The sequence below is a fragment of the Entelurus aequoreus genome, linkage group LG23, assembly GCF_033978785.1.
Source record: "Entelurus aequoreus isolate RoL-2023_Sb linkage group LG23, RoL_Eaeq_v1.1, whole genome shotgun sequence".
NCBI lineage: Eukaryota > Metazoa > Chordata > Actinopteri > Syngnathiformes > Syngnathidae > Entelurus > Entelurus aequoreus.
The window spans coordinates 4,086,798-4,102,018 of record NC_084753.1 but is presented as its reverse complement, the minus strand read 5'-3'; the positions used below and the strand labels follow the sequence as shown (position 1 = coordinate 4,102,018).

Below are 15,221 nucleotides of genomic sequence, written 5' to 3'. Positions count from 1 at the left end.
ATGTCGGCGCCAAACCAACGCGGAAGTACGCTGCTGCCTCACGCTTTAACATAAACTGGTAAATTATTAACGCTCAAAGTTGGTGGTTTCACGAAGAAGGTAATGTTTCTTTGACTTGTTTGTTTTTTGTTAACACATTTGAGTATTTCCATGGAAACGTGTGGGGGATAAACACGATAATGCTACTTAATTAGGCTGACCATATTGTGAAACCCCAAAAAGAGGACACATATATGCGTGCCAAGGCCGGGACTAGGTGAACATTTGCCAATGATACTCGATTTGCTTTATAAATAATATATTTATTTAAATAAAGCATTTTTTATCCTCTGTTGACAGCAGTGTTGGCGCTAGGAATTTTCAAAATGGGGTGACACAGTAAATTTTTGGGGTACCACTTTTTTGTAAGCGTTTTCAAAAAAAAAAGATAAACGTATGCATTATCCTGTTATATCTCACATTCTATATTGTGTTTTGGAAAAAGGTTGTCATAAACGTTACTTAATTCATAAAAAAAAGAAAAAACAAATGTGTATACTAGGGGTGTGGGAAAAAATCGATTCGAATTCGAATCGCGATTCTTACGTTGTGCGAATCAGAATCGATTCTCATTTTTTTTTAAATATATATATATATATATATATATATATATATATATATATATATATATATATATATATATATATATATATATATATATATTTAAAAAAAAAAAAAAAAATTAATCAATCCAACAAAACAATACACAGCAATACCATAACAATGCAATCCAATTCCAAAACCAAACCCGACCCAGCAACACTCAGAACTGCAATAAACAGAGCAATTGAGAGGAGACACAAACACGACACAGAACAAACCAAAAGTAGTGAAACAAAAATGAATATTATCAACAACAGTATCAATATTAGTTACAATTTCAACATAGCAGTGATTAAAAGTCCCTCATTGACATTATCATTAGACATTTATTTTTAAAAAAAAGAAAAAGAACAATAGTGTCACAGTGGCTTACACTTGCATCGCATCTCATAAGCTTGACAACACACTGTGTCCAATATTTTCACAAATATAAAATAAGTCATATTTTTGGTTCATCTAATAGTTAAAACAAATGTACATTATTGCAATCAGTTGATAAAACATTGTCCTTTACAATTATAAAAGCTTTTTACAAAAATCTACTACTCTGCTTGCATGTCAGCAGACTGGGGTAGATCCTGCTGAAATCTATGTATTGAATGAATAGAGAATCCTTTTGAATCGGGAAAAAAATTGTTTTTGAATCGAGAATCGTGTTGAATTGATAAAAAAATCGATTTTGAATCTAATCGTGACCCCAAGAATCGATATTGAATCGAATCGTGGGACACCCAAAGATTCACAGCCCTAGTTATACATATGTAAATGTATTCAGTTATAAACATTCATTCACTTTCTTCTTTCCTTCATGGATCTAAACTTTACCGCTGCTGGTAGTTTTTTCTATGTTTTTATTTAATAATGTGTAGGTGTATTTATTTCGGTATAAAAGTGTAAAAGTGTTCTGCTTGGGTCACGAAATGATGATAATGGTGTGCCAGGGCATACATACATTTTATATTTAACACTTAAATCCCTGGAGTCTACATCAACTTCAGATCTATCCCTCATTTCAAAATGTTTTAGGTTTTTTTTATGTTGTTTTTTTGTTTGTTTGTTTTCCGCCCTTTTTTGTCAAACAAAACTATGTTTTTAATGGCAAACACACAAAATTTGCAAAATCTTCCACCAAAAACATTTTTCAAAGTGGAATATTTGATGTGACGTAATCGGAACCTTGGATAGGTCAATAAATAATAATAACATTGATTTTGATTCAATATTATGTTTTGAGCAATGACAGTTTGAAAGAAAAAAAAAACAGCTTTGTTTTATTAGTCAACATTGCAACTTTTTCTAAATTACATTTCACCTTTAAGCTTTTTATTTTTATTTTAATAGTATTTTTAGAATGTGCCGTGGGCCTTTAAAACATTAGCTGTGGGCCGCAAATGGCCTCCGGGGCACACTTTTGACACCCCTGCTATAGATAATAAAAAATTCAATCTGATAAATCTATGGATAAAAAGAAGAGCCAGGCGACGCATGCGCGTTTATCATAACTCTCTCGTTCTCTCTGTCTCTGCGTGCGCACACCTTCACAATTTGTTTTGTTTTTAACCCCTTCTTAACCCTGAACGTACATTGAAAATACACACAACCCTAACTCAAAATGCCGGACATTTGAGGCATTTAAGAAACTCCGCCCGGACAGCTCCGCAAAAGAGGACATGTCTGGTGAAAAGAGGACGTATGGTCATTCCATCCATCCATCCATCTTCTTCCGCTTATCCGGGGTCGGGTCGCGGGGGCAGCAGCTTAAGCAGGGAAGCCCAGACTTCCCTCTCCCCAGCCACTTCGTCCAGCTCCTCCCGGGGGATCCCGAGGCGTTCCCAGGCCAGCCGGGAGACATAGTCTTCCCAACGTGTCCTGGGTCTTCCCCGTGGCCTCCTACCGGTCGGACGTGCCCTAAACACCTCCCTAGAGAGGCGTTCGGGTGGCATCCTGACCAGATGCCCGAACCACCTCATCTGGCTCCTCTCGATGTGGAGGAGCAGCGGCTTTACTTTGAGCTCCCCCCGGATGGCAGAGCTTCTCACCCTATCTCTAAGAGAGAGCCCCGCCACCCGGCGGAGGAACCCACCAACACGACGTATGGTCAGTCTAACTTAATAGTGTTGGCCACATAGACATCTTCTAAGGGTACGCAGCATGGAGCGCTACTGCCTACTGGCACTGACGAGTCGCGGGGCCGCCATCTTAGAGTGGTGATCCGCTCCACTCAGTGCAATTCATTTGGCAGGAGCAATGAACTGTCAGCGCATTTAAATCATCTTACCTCACTGAATACCACTGATTTCCACGCGTTTTTTTGTCATACGTGTAGCTATGATAAAGGACACATGTTTTATTATTCATAGTTTGCTTAACAGTAATATAATATTCTTATATGCTATAAGTGACCAGGCGTCCAAGATCAAAACTGGGAATATAATCCCAGAGAAGGGGGAAAAAAACGGTCAGCTATTTTTAAATTCAAGAAACAATATGATTAGGTTATATATACATGCGTATATCCTACATAAACAAGATATCTATATATCTTAGGGACCTATAGACTGTATCTCTGTTGCTGCAGCAGCAGAGAGTTTATTCTGTCTTGACACTTTGTATTACATTCTTCCCTTAAATGATAATGTTTACAGTGATTGTTTTATATGTATTTTTTATGTATGTCGCTTTGGATAAAAGCGTCTGCCAAAAACTTAAACATACATAAACACCTCAAAGTCTTTATATCAGCTAAAAACACCAATCTGTTTCACTGGATTCAAAATAAAACCTAAATTCTGTCTTACCCAACAAATGTTAGTATTTTAATATTGTTACTTGAAGACTTATTCCTGGTTACAATTATACTGTTATTAAAGTATTGTCTTATACTTTGCCTAAAATGAGAATGCATCATAATCAGTGGCGGCTGGTGAATTTTGTTTTAGGTGGGGCTGAAAGTTTGTAAACCAAACCCCTGTAGGGAGGTCATCTTCCCCCAGAAGATTTCTTTGTGATTTTTTTAGCTAACATATATTACACCCCTCTCTGCCCTCCCACCACCACAATCTGGACTGTGGTCCTAACTTTTACCCCTGTTGGCTTTTACAATCTTTATCTTCAGCATTTATTTCAACTTCGTTATTCAAGTATGACATTTTTAAATGTAATTCATTTCATTGACAAGCAATTCTATTATGGTCATACTCTTGTTTGCTAGCGGCTACTATTTCAGTACTATTGAAGACCTTTGCTCCTTCTCAACTCGGTGGTAATATTCTTTTCACAAAATACAACCAATAGTACGTTAATGTTAAATCTTACTTGTGAAAAGTAATCCTCCAATTCGTATTTTCAACAGTCTCCTCATTTGAGCAGGAAAACGCTGAACACCATCTTTGTTTTCTACCTGTCAACTGTCAGTTTAGGCTGCTCGCCGGCTCCTCGTCGCCACTTCAAGATGGCGGCCGAATTTCTCGCGTCACAGCAGCCAATGCTGTGTCTACTTATAAGATGTCTATGGTGTTGGCCAGATGAAGCCTCACATGGAAATTTCTTGAAGCTTCAATGCCTGCTTCGGCACAAGACTCCACCTGCTGGTCAAATGTATAATTACAAATAGCTGCATCTAACCACATACTTAAAAAGTTAAAGTACCCGTGATTGTCACACACACACTAGGTGTGGCGAAATTATTCTCTGCATTTGACCCATCACCCTTGATCACCCCCTGGGAGGTGAGGGGAGCATTGAGCAGCAGCGGTGGCCGCGCCCGGGAATAATTTTTGGTGATTTAACCCCCAATTCCCACCTTTGATGCCGAGTGCCGAGCAGGGAGGTAATGGCTCACAATTTTATAGTCTTTGGTATGACTCGGCCGGGGTTTGAACTCACGACCTAATAGACTTAGACTTAGACTTCCTTTTTATTGTCCTTCAAATTTGAACTTTACAGTACGGATAAGAACGAAATTTCGCTGCATTAGCTCATGGTAGTGGAGGATAAAAGAGCAATAAGGTGCAGATATAAATAAATAGATTACTGTACAGATAAATATATTGCACTTTTACATATGTATCCACGTTTATGGATGTATGTTATATTGTCTTTTTATTCCAGCGAGTTAATCAATTTTTGGGGGGAATTGAGGGGATTATTGTGATGCGTTCAAGAGTCTTACGGCCTGAGGAAAGAAGCTGTTACAGAACCTGGAGGTTCTGCTACGGAGGCTGCGGAACCTCTTTCTAGAGTCCAGCAGTGAAAACAGTCCTTGGTGGGGGTGGGAGGAGTCTCTGCAGATTTTCTGAGCCCTGGTCAGGCAGCGGCTTTTTGCGATCTCCTATCCAGGAGATCGCAAATGTCTGATGCATTGAAATGTTAAGTCTATTATGACTTTTGGAAACAACATCCATCCATCCATTTTCTACCGCTTGTCCCTTTCGGGGTCGCGGGGGGTGCTGGAGCCCATCTCAGCTGCATTCGGGCGGTAGGCAATGACTCACAATAATTTCTGGACAAATGGGTTCGCCAGGTATGTTAACAAAGAATAATAAAATATGTTTTACGTGTTATATATATATATATATATATATATATATATATATATATATATATATATATATATATATATATATATATATATATATATATATATATATATATATATATATATATATATATATATATATATATATATATATATATATATATATATATATATATATATATATATATATATATATATATATATATGTATATATATATATATATATATATATATGTGTGTGTGTGTATATATGTATATGTGTGTTTGTATTTTGCCAACATGGTACAATCATCATAGGGCAGGACTGGAAATCTCATGTCAAAAAATATACAACATAAAGTAGCAAGAAACACGTCAATAATGAATAAAGCAAAACATGTTCTGGACCAAAAATCACTACATATTCTCTACTGCTCGCTAGTGTTACCATATCTGAGTTATTATGCAGAAATATGGGTAAATAACTACAAAAGTACACTTCATTCATTAACGGTGTTACAAAAAAGATCAGTTAGAATAATACATAATGTCGGATATAGAGAACATACAAACGCTTTATTCATTGAATCAAAAATACTGAAATTCCACGACATAGTGAATTTGCAAACAGCTAAAATTATACACAAAGCAAACTATAATCTGCTACCCAAGAATATACAATAATTCTTCTCAACAAAAGAGGAGAAATATAATCTTAGAGAAAAATTTAATTTAAAACATTTGTACACACTTAAGACCTTCAGTATATCAGTATGTGGGATTAAATGATGGAATGGATTAAGCAAATAAATCAAACAATGTATTAATATGATCCACTTCAAGAAACTTTTCAAACTTAAAGTGTTTTCAAAGTACAAAGAAGAAGAACCATGATAAACATTCTGAATTTATTTCATCCATCCATTCATTTTCAAGATAATCTTACTCATCTCACCATATGAAGTATAACTTACTTCACCAATTATTATTTATTTATTTTTATTGTTATTACTTATGGAGTATATTGTGAATAAATTGAGAACAGGAAGCAAACAAAAGTTTTAGCAACTGCTATGTGCTATGCTATGAAAAGGGGTAGGATTAAATAAGCTCTGCTTCTTCCTACTCCTTTTGAACATGTTGAATAGAGAAACTGGAAATTGTGATGTATCATGTTGTATGCATGCATGTTCCAAATAAACTAAAACTCAAACTTGTTTTTTTGTTAATATATTTGCGTCTTTCCATGGAAACGTGTGCTTTTGTATGGGGGATAAACACAAGAATGCTACTAAATAGTGATGGTCAGATGAAGCCTCATGAGGCATTGAACCGCTTGAGCCAATTGCTTCGAGAATTTCTGGAAGCTTCAATACATGCTTCGGCACAAGACTCCACCTGCTGGTCAAATGTATAATTACAAACAGCTGCATCTTGACCACATAATGTGTGATGCATTGAAATGTTGCGTCTATTATGGCTCTTGGAAAAGACAATGAATCACAATAAATATTTGACAAATGGTTTCGCTAGGTATATTAACAAAGTATAATAAAACATGTTTTATGTGTTATATATGTACATACACTATATGTATTTGGCCACCTGCCTTGACTCACATATGAACTTGAAGTGCCATCCCATTCCTAACTCATAGGGTTCAATATGATGTCAGTCATCCTCTGCCGAGCTCTAGACAGCACCGACACTCAACAACAACACATCATTTGCAGACTATAATTAATGGTTTGCAAAAAATATTTTTAACCCAAATAGGTGAAATGACATAATCTCCCACGGCACACCAGACTGTATCTCACGGCACGCTAGTGTGCTGCGGCACAGTGGTTGAAAAACACTGCAGTAGAGGTCCAGTCTCCAAGGTGAATGTATATTATTAGTTCATAAAACTACTGTAGTAGTTTGAACTACATTCTATTGTATTGTTTTTATAGAATATTTTCTTAAATAAATTTTGTTTTTTTCGTTTTAAAATACATGTTAAAATTATGCTGTTTTTGATTAATTTAGTGTTTTGAGTAAGGAGATCTGTCACAGAACCAATTAGGTTCGTAAATTGAGGTATTACTGTGTGTGAAATGGTTCCCATGTATGAGGCAGATAAGTTGATGATGACATCACAAAACACAGACATTTGGCTAATGATGTACAAAACATATTTATTATGGCAGTAACAGTACATTTTGTATATAAAAAATAATGCACATTAAAAGGCCAAAAACAAGTGATAAACTCTAAATCGTCAGTTTCATCTCACCCTGCAGCCCTGTTGTTATTTGAAGAGTAATACAATTAAATACTCATTATACTGTAGTAGCTTTATCATGTAACAGAGATTTAAATGTTGTAAAAAAAGACAACCAACCACCCCCTAAAAAGGTAGCATTGTGTATGAATATCATGCATATTATTTCTTGCTGTGTAATGAATATTCTGTCATTTGAGAAAATAAACATCCAGTACCGGTTACTTTTTACACCACAGGGCGAACATCAAACTGACTTTGTCAAACCATGAAAATGTGAAATAGTATGTACATAAAAGAGTACATTTGATGTAACATAACAATAGTCTACGTGTACACAGACACATGTTGGTTCATTACAGGAACATTCCAAAGGTAAGGGTGAGGTAACATGAAGCCCTTTTCCGTCCCTATTCTCATCAATTTTGTGACTGTGAAATAAGTATTTTGAAAGCTAAAATACACATTATACTAATATTGTATGTTAAAAAAAACATGCTTCTATGCTTGTTTAAGTAAATATCGAAAAGGCTTACAGCTGTGTTCCAGCATTGATTTATTAATTAATCATGCTGATTTCAGTGTAAAAAATGTTTTAATTCTATATGGAGTTTTAGGGAAGACTGTTTTCCTATTTGAATAATCTTTTTTATAACAGTCGTCAATTGTCTGTGGCTGGAGCGTTACTTCCAATGGCTGACCTCATGTTCTTCTTTCGACTAAATACTTCAGACTGCATCAACAGCGCCTCTGCTGGTTGCAGGCGAGTTGTGCACTCTATTTCACCTCATTTAAAAAAAATACTTACCGGTAGTTTACCAGCAATTTGTCTATTATTATACCCATCTGTCTTTATTCAATACAATGATGATGTTAAATTCAGTGAGTTCTACGGCTTTTTTTCTGAACTTTCAACTGAACGTTGATGAAAACGCATTGTGGAGCAGTAATGTTCCCCTGTGCATATTTCTGTTTCCAGGTTTTAAACCTCTGCTTTGTTCTTGGAGTGATCTGCATGAGCCAGACTCTCCTCGTTGTCCTCTTCCTCTGCAGGGACCTGGGACAACAGCAAAATCCGGTAAATGTTATATTGGTTAGAATTTGAAAGAACAGAGGAAATATGATTAGTTTCATCATGTTGAAATATGTCTTACAGCTACCCTTTTTAAAATTGAGCAGGATTTCTTACCTCCCAGTAAATAGAGTCATCGAAGCAGTTTTGGTCTGGAGGTTGTCCCCAGATAGGCAACTTCATTATTAAACCTTGAGCAAGAAAATGCATTTTCAGTCACACTGGGTGTTTTGTCTTTTTGAGTATTCATACAGGCAATAAAAGTACTATCAAAATTATGTCTCTATCATGCTAACAGTTAGCATGTGTCACGTACAAAGTTATATGACTCTAAGGCAGGAGTGTCAAACTCATTTTAGCTCAGGGGCCACATGGAGGAAAATCTATTCCCAAGTGGGCCAGACTGGTAAAATCATGTCAGGATAACTTAAAAATAAAGACAACTTCAAATGGTTTAAAAAAATAGAACAAGCTAGGGGTGTACCGGTACAGGTATTTGTATTGAACCGTTTCGGTACGGGGGTTCCGGTTCAGTTCGGAGGTGTACCGAACGAGTTTCCACACGGACATATTAAGTAGCGTAACGCTCGTTGTGTAAACAATGCACAACGAGGCACAACACACGCCATGCTAGCAGCTAACGGGCTACGATAGACTGACCATACGTCCTCTTTTCACCGGACATGTCCTCTTTTGCGGAGCTGTCAGGGCGGAGTTTCTTAAGTGCCTCAAATGTCATTTTGAGTTAGGGTTGCATGTATTTTCAATGTACGTTCAGGGCTAAGAAGGGGTTAAAAACAAAACAAATTGTGCACGCAGCAGCATTGGTGAGGGAGGGGCAGAGACAGAGAGAGCGAGAGAGTTATGATAAACGCGCATGCGTCGCCAGACTCTGCTATTTATCCATAGATTTATCAGATTTAATTTTTTTATTATCTATAGCAGGGGTGTCAAAAGTGTGCCCCGGAGGCCATTTGCGGCCCACAGCTAATGTTTTAAAGGCCCACGGCACATTCTAAAAATACTATTAAAATAAAAAAAAACATAACAAAAGTGAAATAAAAAAGCTTAAAGGTTAAAGTTGCAATGTTGACTAATAAAACAAAGCTGTTTTTTTTTCTTTCAAACTGTCATTGCTCAAAACATAATATTGAATCAAAATCAATGTTATTATGAATTATTGACCTATCCAAGGTTCCCATTACTTCACATCAAATATTCCACTAAGAAAAATATTTTTGGTGGAAGATTTTGCAAATTTGGTAAATAAATAATCCCAAAATTTATATTTTGTTGTTTTCTTACTGTACCGAAAATGAACCGAACCATGACCTCTAAACCGAGGTACGTACCGAACCGACATTTTTGTGTACCGTTACACCCCTAGAATAAGCACAATCTGAAAACATACAAATCATAATGTTGTTGTTTTTTTTACACTTACATGTTGCTGTTCATAGTAGTCTATTTTCTTTAGTTGTGATTTATAATTTCTGAATAAATGATGTGATAATGTTCATCGGTCAAGTAGGTGTGAGTCTGGCAGAGTTTTAAAAGGCTCTCATTGGTGTAAAATTTTAATCTAGCAAAAGATGTAATAAATAGTAATATGAAAATCAAATTACAGGATGTTATTAATGTCATTTATTAATTTTCCTCAACTGATGTACTAACATCATGTGGTTTATTCTGTACTTATGTAGCATCATCTACAACAAAATTTGTGAATTTGGACTCATTTCATAAATCACACATGAAGTTAGTAGGGGATATATATATTATTTCAGCATATTTATGTGCGCCCAGATAATGTGTCCCCAGTCCGCCCCCTCTGAAGTCATGCGCACTCCTGCGGCAGGGGATACAAAGAATTGCTCTGGCGACATCCAGTGGACACATTTAGAAGAGCAGTTTCTTTCATTCAAAAATTTCAGCTAATTTTTATACTTACCAAAATCATTTCGTGGGCCGGATAAAACCTATTCGCTGGCCGTACGTTTGACACCCCTGCTCTAAGGTGTACGGCGGCAAAATTGGCTAAAAAAGTTAACACGCTAACGTTAGCATGCTAAAATTAACATGCTAACAGTTAGAATGCGTCAAATACCAAGTGCTATGACTCTGACGTGGGCCGCTAAAGAACACATTTTATTTAGTGTAATTCACCAAATCCCCACAAGGTAGAGCAACAACACAAGACAACTTTAAAATTGCGTTAATTTATAAAACATTTGCTGTAAAAATGTTATACCTGTAAATTCTACAATTTATTTTTATTTTTTTATTTTTACGAAAAAGAACACTAGATCAGTACATTTGAGTAGTTTGCGACTAATGGAGTCACAATACTATTAATAGTTTTTATTTGTGTGTACAGTCTGAATACCATTGCCAACTATTGGCTGGCATGCATATTACAGAATCAATGTCATTTGTTGTGTGATTGGGTTTTTCAGCGGGTTGTTTTGGTCCAATGGAATACATTGCAAGTGGCAATTTTTAAAACATTTTCAAACTGTATAATTTTTGATGAATCGTTTGCAACGGATCTCATTCTACTGTACAGGTGGTATCACCGACAAATTAGCAGATAAGTGCATAAGGTGCCATCTGTCATCTCCACCCACCTGTAATAGCCCCTCCAACCAGAGCAAACCCAAGGGATGAAGCCAAGGCGGCGGCTTGCATGGCGGCGTTCCCGCTAAAAGGTGAGCAGGCCACATGTGAGCTTAAATTAAACACGGCAATATTTCAAAGTTCTGTTGACACCTACTTTTCTTTTTTACCCAAAGCCACAGCCACAATACCAGCCAAGCCTCCCAGGATGCCCGGCATGCCGTGCAGATTGTGGACACCACAGGTATCCTGGATGCCCAGATTAGATGCCAGAATAGGCTGCAGAGAAAAGTCACTTCAATATGAGTATGTGTGTTGTTTGGTATGCAGTTGTTTTACTTCAACTCACTGTTAGGTACTTGAAGCCCACTGTGGAAACAATGCCGGCCACAAACCCAATCAGCATCGCCCCGAATGGCCCAATGTTCATATCGGCACACGTGCCCACGGCGACGCCACCAGCAAGTGTGGCGTTCTGAATGTGCACCTGTAGGATTAAAAGATGACAGAACATTTATAAAACACACATTTTAGGCTTTACCGTGTCAGGAATAGTTGCCCGACCATGTCTAGTTTTCCTTTGTGCTCCACCAGGCTGGAGACGGCGTAAGCAGAAAGCACGCAGGCGGCCAGGGAGAGGTAGGTGTTGATGACCGCTGTGAGCTGGGTGAAGCCTGGTTCGGCAATGGCTGAGTTAAAACTGGGCCAGAACATCCAGAGGAACACAGTCCCTGTGAAGAAGATGACTCAGTAAATTCACAGCAAGTAGCAGAATTTATTATTCGGAGGTCTGTTGGTTTTACAAACACTGGTATGCTGATACCCTTGAGCAACTACTCCTCAGCATCCTTGTTGAGTGTTGAAGCTGCCTACACATTTGTGTCCACTAGATGGCATTGGAAAGTTGGATTCAATTGCATAGTCTCTTACCAATCATAGCAAACATATCAGAGTGGTAGACAGATCCGTCATTCTCGTGGCCGTTTCTCAGACCCGGCCTGTAAAGCATCCGAGCCACGGCCAAACCAAAATAGGCCCCGTAGGCGTGGATGATCATTGAGGCCCCAACGTCGTTGGCCTGTTAAAAGAACAGACAATTGTGTTCTAAACGTTATCGTCATTTTTTTCTCTTAACTAGTTGTTTGTAATTCACATCAGAAATTACTTGTAAAAAGTGTTCTTTTATCTCTATCAAGCACTAGAACAGATGATAGGATGGGTTGTATTGTTTTGTTTTTTGCCAGATTATGTAAAAATTACACAACTGATATTGATTAAACTTAAGATTCAGATGCAATTAGAATTAAAAGCCATTCACTTCCATTGACTGCCTTGTTCTTGTCAGAGTGCTGTGTGCTGATTGCAGAAAATAAAAACCACAACTTGGTCTATATTTCCAATGGTGTGGATGTACTTTTTCTAAATCGAAGGCATACAATAAATGTTTTTCTTGGTGGTTGTGTGCAGAATATGTCGAGGTTGACTCACCCCCATGATTTCTACCACCAGGTGCTCGTTTATGGAGAATATGCTAATCTCCAGGATGGTCATGATGAGCAGCTGAACGGGGCTGGTTTTACCCAGTACTGCTCCAAAGGAGATTAAGACGGTGGCTGTGCTGAAGTCTGCATTGATGATTCTTCAAGGAGAGGTGAGAAGGCAAGCCGTTAGGAACACAACTGGTGCACAAGAGTGAGAACAGTTTTAGAAAATTCTACAACAAGTTAGGCTGGAAAATTTGGAATTTTTTTAAAAATTCGCCCCCACCTAAACAAAAAAAGAGGCTTCACTACACATCTTGACAGAAAGAACATATAAGTCGTAATTAGACCAAAATATAAAAATGTGTTTCAACTTGTTTGACATTCTTAATTTTTATTTTATGATGTCCTGGCTGGTCAGTAGAAATGGCTATGGAGATAGTAGTTGACATCAGTATTAGTAAAACAATTTAAAAAAACAAACATTGCCTCTCAAGTCAATAGATTTTATGATAGCCATAGTATGAGGCCCCCTTCCCCATACAAACACGTCATAGGACCAACATCCCAAAATGAACAAAAAAAAAAAGAATCATGATTTTTCCCTTTGGTAGTAGTGTCAAACTTTGCAGTTATGGCTGCCCTCAGGGGGATGCTTGTAACAGTGAATAACATATACATATACATGTTTAATGATTATCCTCATTATATTACACAATTGCCTATGCATTTGATTATTATCAGGGGCGGATTAAGAAATTTTGGCCCCCTGGGCCTGACATGGTCTTGGCCCCTCAACCCCCCGCGCGTGTGGGCGCACACACACGCACGCACTATGCAAGAAATACTGTATACTGTGAACAGACATGCACACTGTACTGTACAGAAGAGTGCACATACTGCACACACACTATTAGGTATACCACACAGACACTGACAAGCACAGGTTTCACACAGACACAGGGGGAGGGGATAAATGGCCTAAAAATAAACATTTTTGAAAATGATTACGCCCACTTCAGTGATGGTGCATTGGGTCATTTGAGAGATATTATGTATTGGAAGTTGGTAGCTATCATGAAATAAACCCCCCAACCCACCCAAAAAACTAAATCGGACATGATTTTTGCCCCCTTTTCCTCCCTTCTATCATTAAAAATAAAATAATATCTTAGGAAAACACATTGGCATAACGGCAGCTGTGCAGCAAATTGAGGCTCAAAGTCTGTATCTATTTGTGGTTAAGCTTGAGGAGAAGGAGAAAGGTAAAATGATAACATGCATCGGAGAGCACCACAAAGAAAGGTGTAGGCCAGTTCATGGTACAAGGGCTGCATGCAGGTCAAGATAGCCCATTTCCAAGAATGCTATAGTGGCTGGACAGGCACTGGACATGTCCTGAACTCAGTGTCAGACGTGGCTGCCGAATACTTGGATGAAGTGAAGCAGCTGACAGATCTCATGCTGCCCCATCTGAAGACTGTCCTGGCCAGGCAGAGGATGGATGAGGAGACCTTCCCAATGGACCCTGTCAGTGAACAGGCTAGTAACATTGATGGCACCCCTGTGCACAACATTGGGATGGAGAGACAATGTGGCAAGGTGGACTACAAACTGAAGAAGTTGGGCACACTGAACGCAGTCAATAGGTCAATAATTTTACAGAAGAGCCAGGAGCTTCAGAGGTTTCAAGGCAGCAGCACAAGCAAAAAGGGAGGTTGAACTCAACTGGAGTAAATTCATGAAGGCAAAATTCGAGAGTAGGGCAGATGAGAAACAAGAGATGGCTCAAAGAAAGGAGAGTAAGAGACTAGACATGCTGGACACACTGAAATCTTTTGATGGCCCCTTCACGATAGTGGGGAAGTTGAAAAGTTCCTTGTGGATGAAAGTCTGCACAAGAATGCAAAGCTGCAGAGAATGAAGCTTGAGGTTCAGTTTGCCAGAGAAAGCACCAAGCTTCTGCCTAAAGTCAATCCTATCTTCACAATCCAGGTGACACTTCCCAGAAATGGCAAAAGTGCAATTCTCCAAGTCATAATGGATACTTAGAATTTTATGGTGGTGGTAAGTATTCATGAAAACAGGTAGCCTAACATTAGTGAATGGGTGAATTCTGGAAATAACCTAAAAATCTTACACAGTGCACCTTTAAGCAAGGGGTTTCTTTCGTGCTTTCAATTTTGCAAAATCATCCACCACATCATTGAAGTCCAACTCTCTTGTCAGCTCACTCTCAATTGCCATTAGAGATAACGCATTTAATCTTTTCTGAGTCATTCTTGTGCGCAGCTCATTTTTTACTCTTGACAAAAGAGAGAATGAGCGTTCTCCCTCACAGTTACTGACCGGTAGAGTGAGAAAAATCTGTAGCGCAATGTATGTATTAGGAAACGTAGGCTGTAGTCCAAAATGTATTATTGTTTTGAGCAGTCCTGAAGGGGTCCTCTCCTCATCAGTGTTGTTGAGCTGTATAAAAGATTTGAACTGTATAAGCTCCTGTCCAAGACTTTCATTGAGGTCAGATGGGTATGATTCAGTGAGAATCTTGGCCTTGTGAAGGACTGAAGCATTGGACTCTGTATCCAAAGAGAAAAGGACACTGAACAAATTGTTCAGATGTTTGTA

At 38.0% G+C, this 15,221-nt stretch overlaps 1 protein-coding gene and 2 long non-coding RNA genes across 4 annotated transcripts in view; 1 reads left to right on the top strand and 2 right to left on the bottom strand.

Annotated features, from left to right (window-relative positions):
• Positions 1 to 7: 7 nt before the first annotated feature.
• The window catches only part of LOC133640937 (uncharacterized), a 23,921-nt gene continuing 8,707 nt past the window's right edge, over positions 8 to 15,221 (top strand). The window contains exons 1-5 of one of the 2 annotated variants that reach the window (XR_009824229.1): positions 8 to 99; positions 8,404 to 8,502; positions 11,063 to 11,204; positions 11,289 to 11,356; positions 11,468 to 12,763. This is a non-coding gene — a long non-coding RNA (uncharacterized LOC133640937). Of the gene's footprint in view, positions 100 to 8,403; positions 8,503 to 11,062; positions 11,205 to 11,288; positions 11,419 to 11,467; positions 12,764 to 15,221 lie in introns of both variants that reach the window. The other variant, XR_009824230.1, reaches the window with a different exon arrangement.
• The window catches only part of LOC133640938 (uncharacterized), a 285,276-nt gene continuing 277,373 nt past the window's right edge, over positions 7,319 to 15,221 (bottom strand). Inside the window, exon 2 of the long non-coding RNA XR_009824231.1 lies at positions 7,319 to 7,930. This is a non-coding gene — a long non-coding RNA (uncharacterized LOC133640938). The remainder of the gene's footprint in view (positions 7,931 to 15,221) is intronic.
• The window catches only part of rhag (Rh associated glycoprotein), a 23,268-nt gene continuing 15,365 nt past the window's right edge, over positions 7,319 to 15,221 (bottom strand). Inside the window, exons 3-10 of the mRNA XM_062034655.1 lie at positions 12,601 to 12,751; positions 12,043 to 12,190; positions 11,677 to 11,843; positions 11,462 to 11,599; positions 11,270 to 11,391; positions 11,124 to 11,197; positions 8,614 to 8,687; positions 7,319 to 8,481 (exon numbers count right to left, since the gene is read on the bottom strand). Coding sequence (XP_061890639.1) covers positions 8,407 to 8,481; positions 8,614 to 8,687; positions 11,124 to 11,197; positions 11,270 to 11,391; positions 11,462 to 11,599; positions 11,677 to 11,843; positions 12,043 to 12,190; positions 12,601 to 12,751 — 949 coding nt within the window. The 3' untranslated portion in view covers positions 7,319 to 8,406. The remainder of the gene's footprint in view (positions 8,482 to 8,613; positions 8,688 to 11,123; positions 11,198 to 11,269; positions 11,392 to 11,461; positions 11,600 to 11,676; positions 11,844 to 12,042; positions 12,191 to 12,600; positions 12,752 to 15,221) is intronic.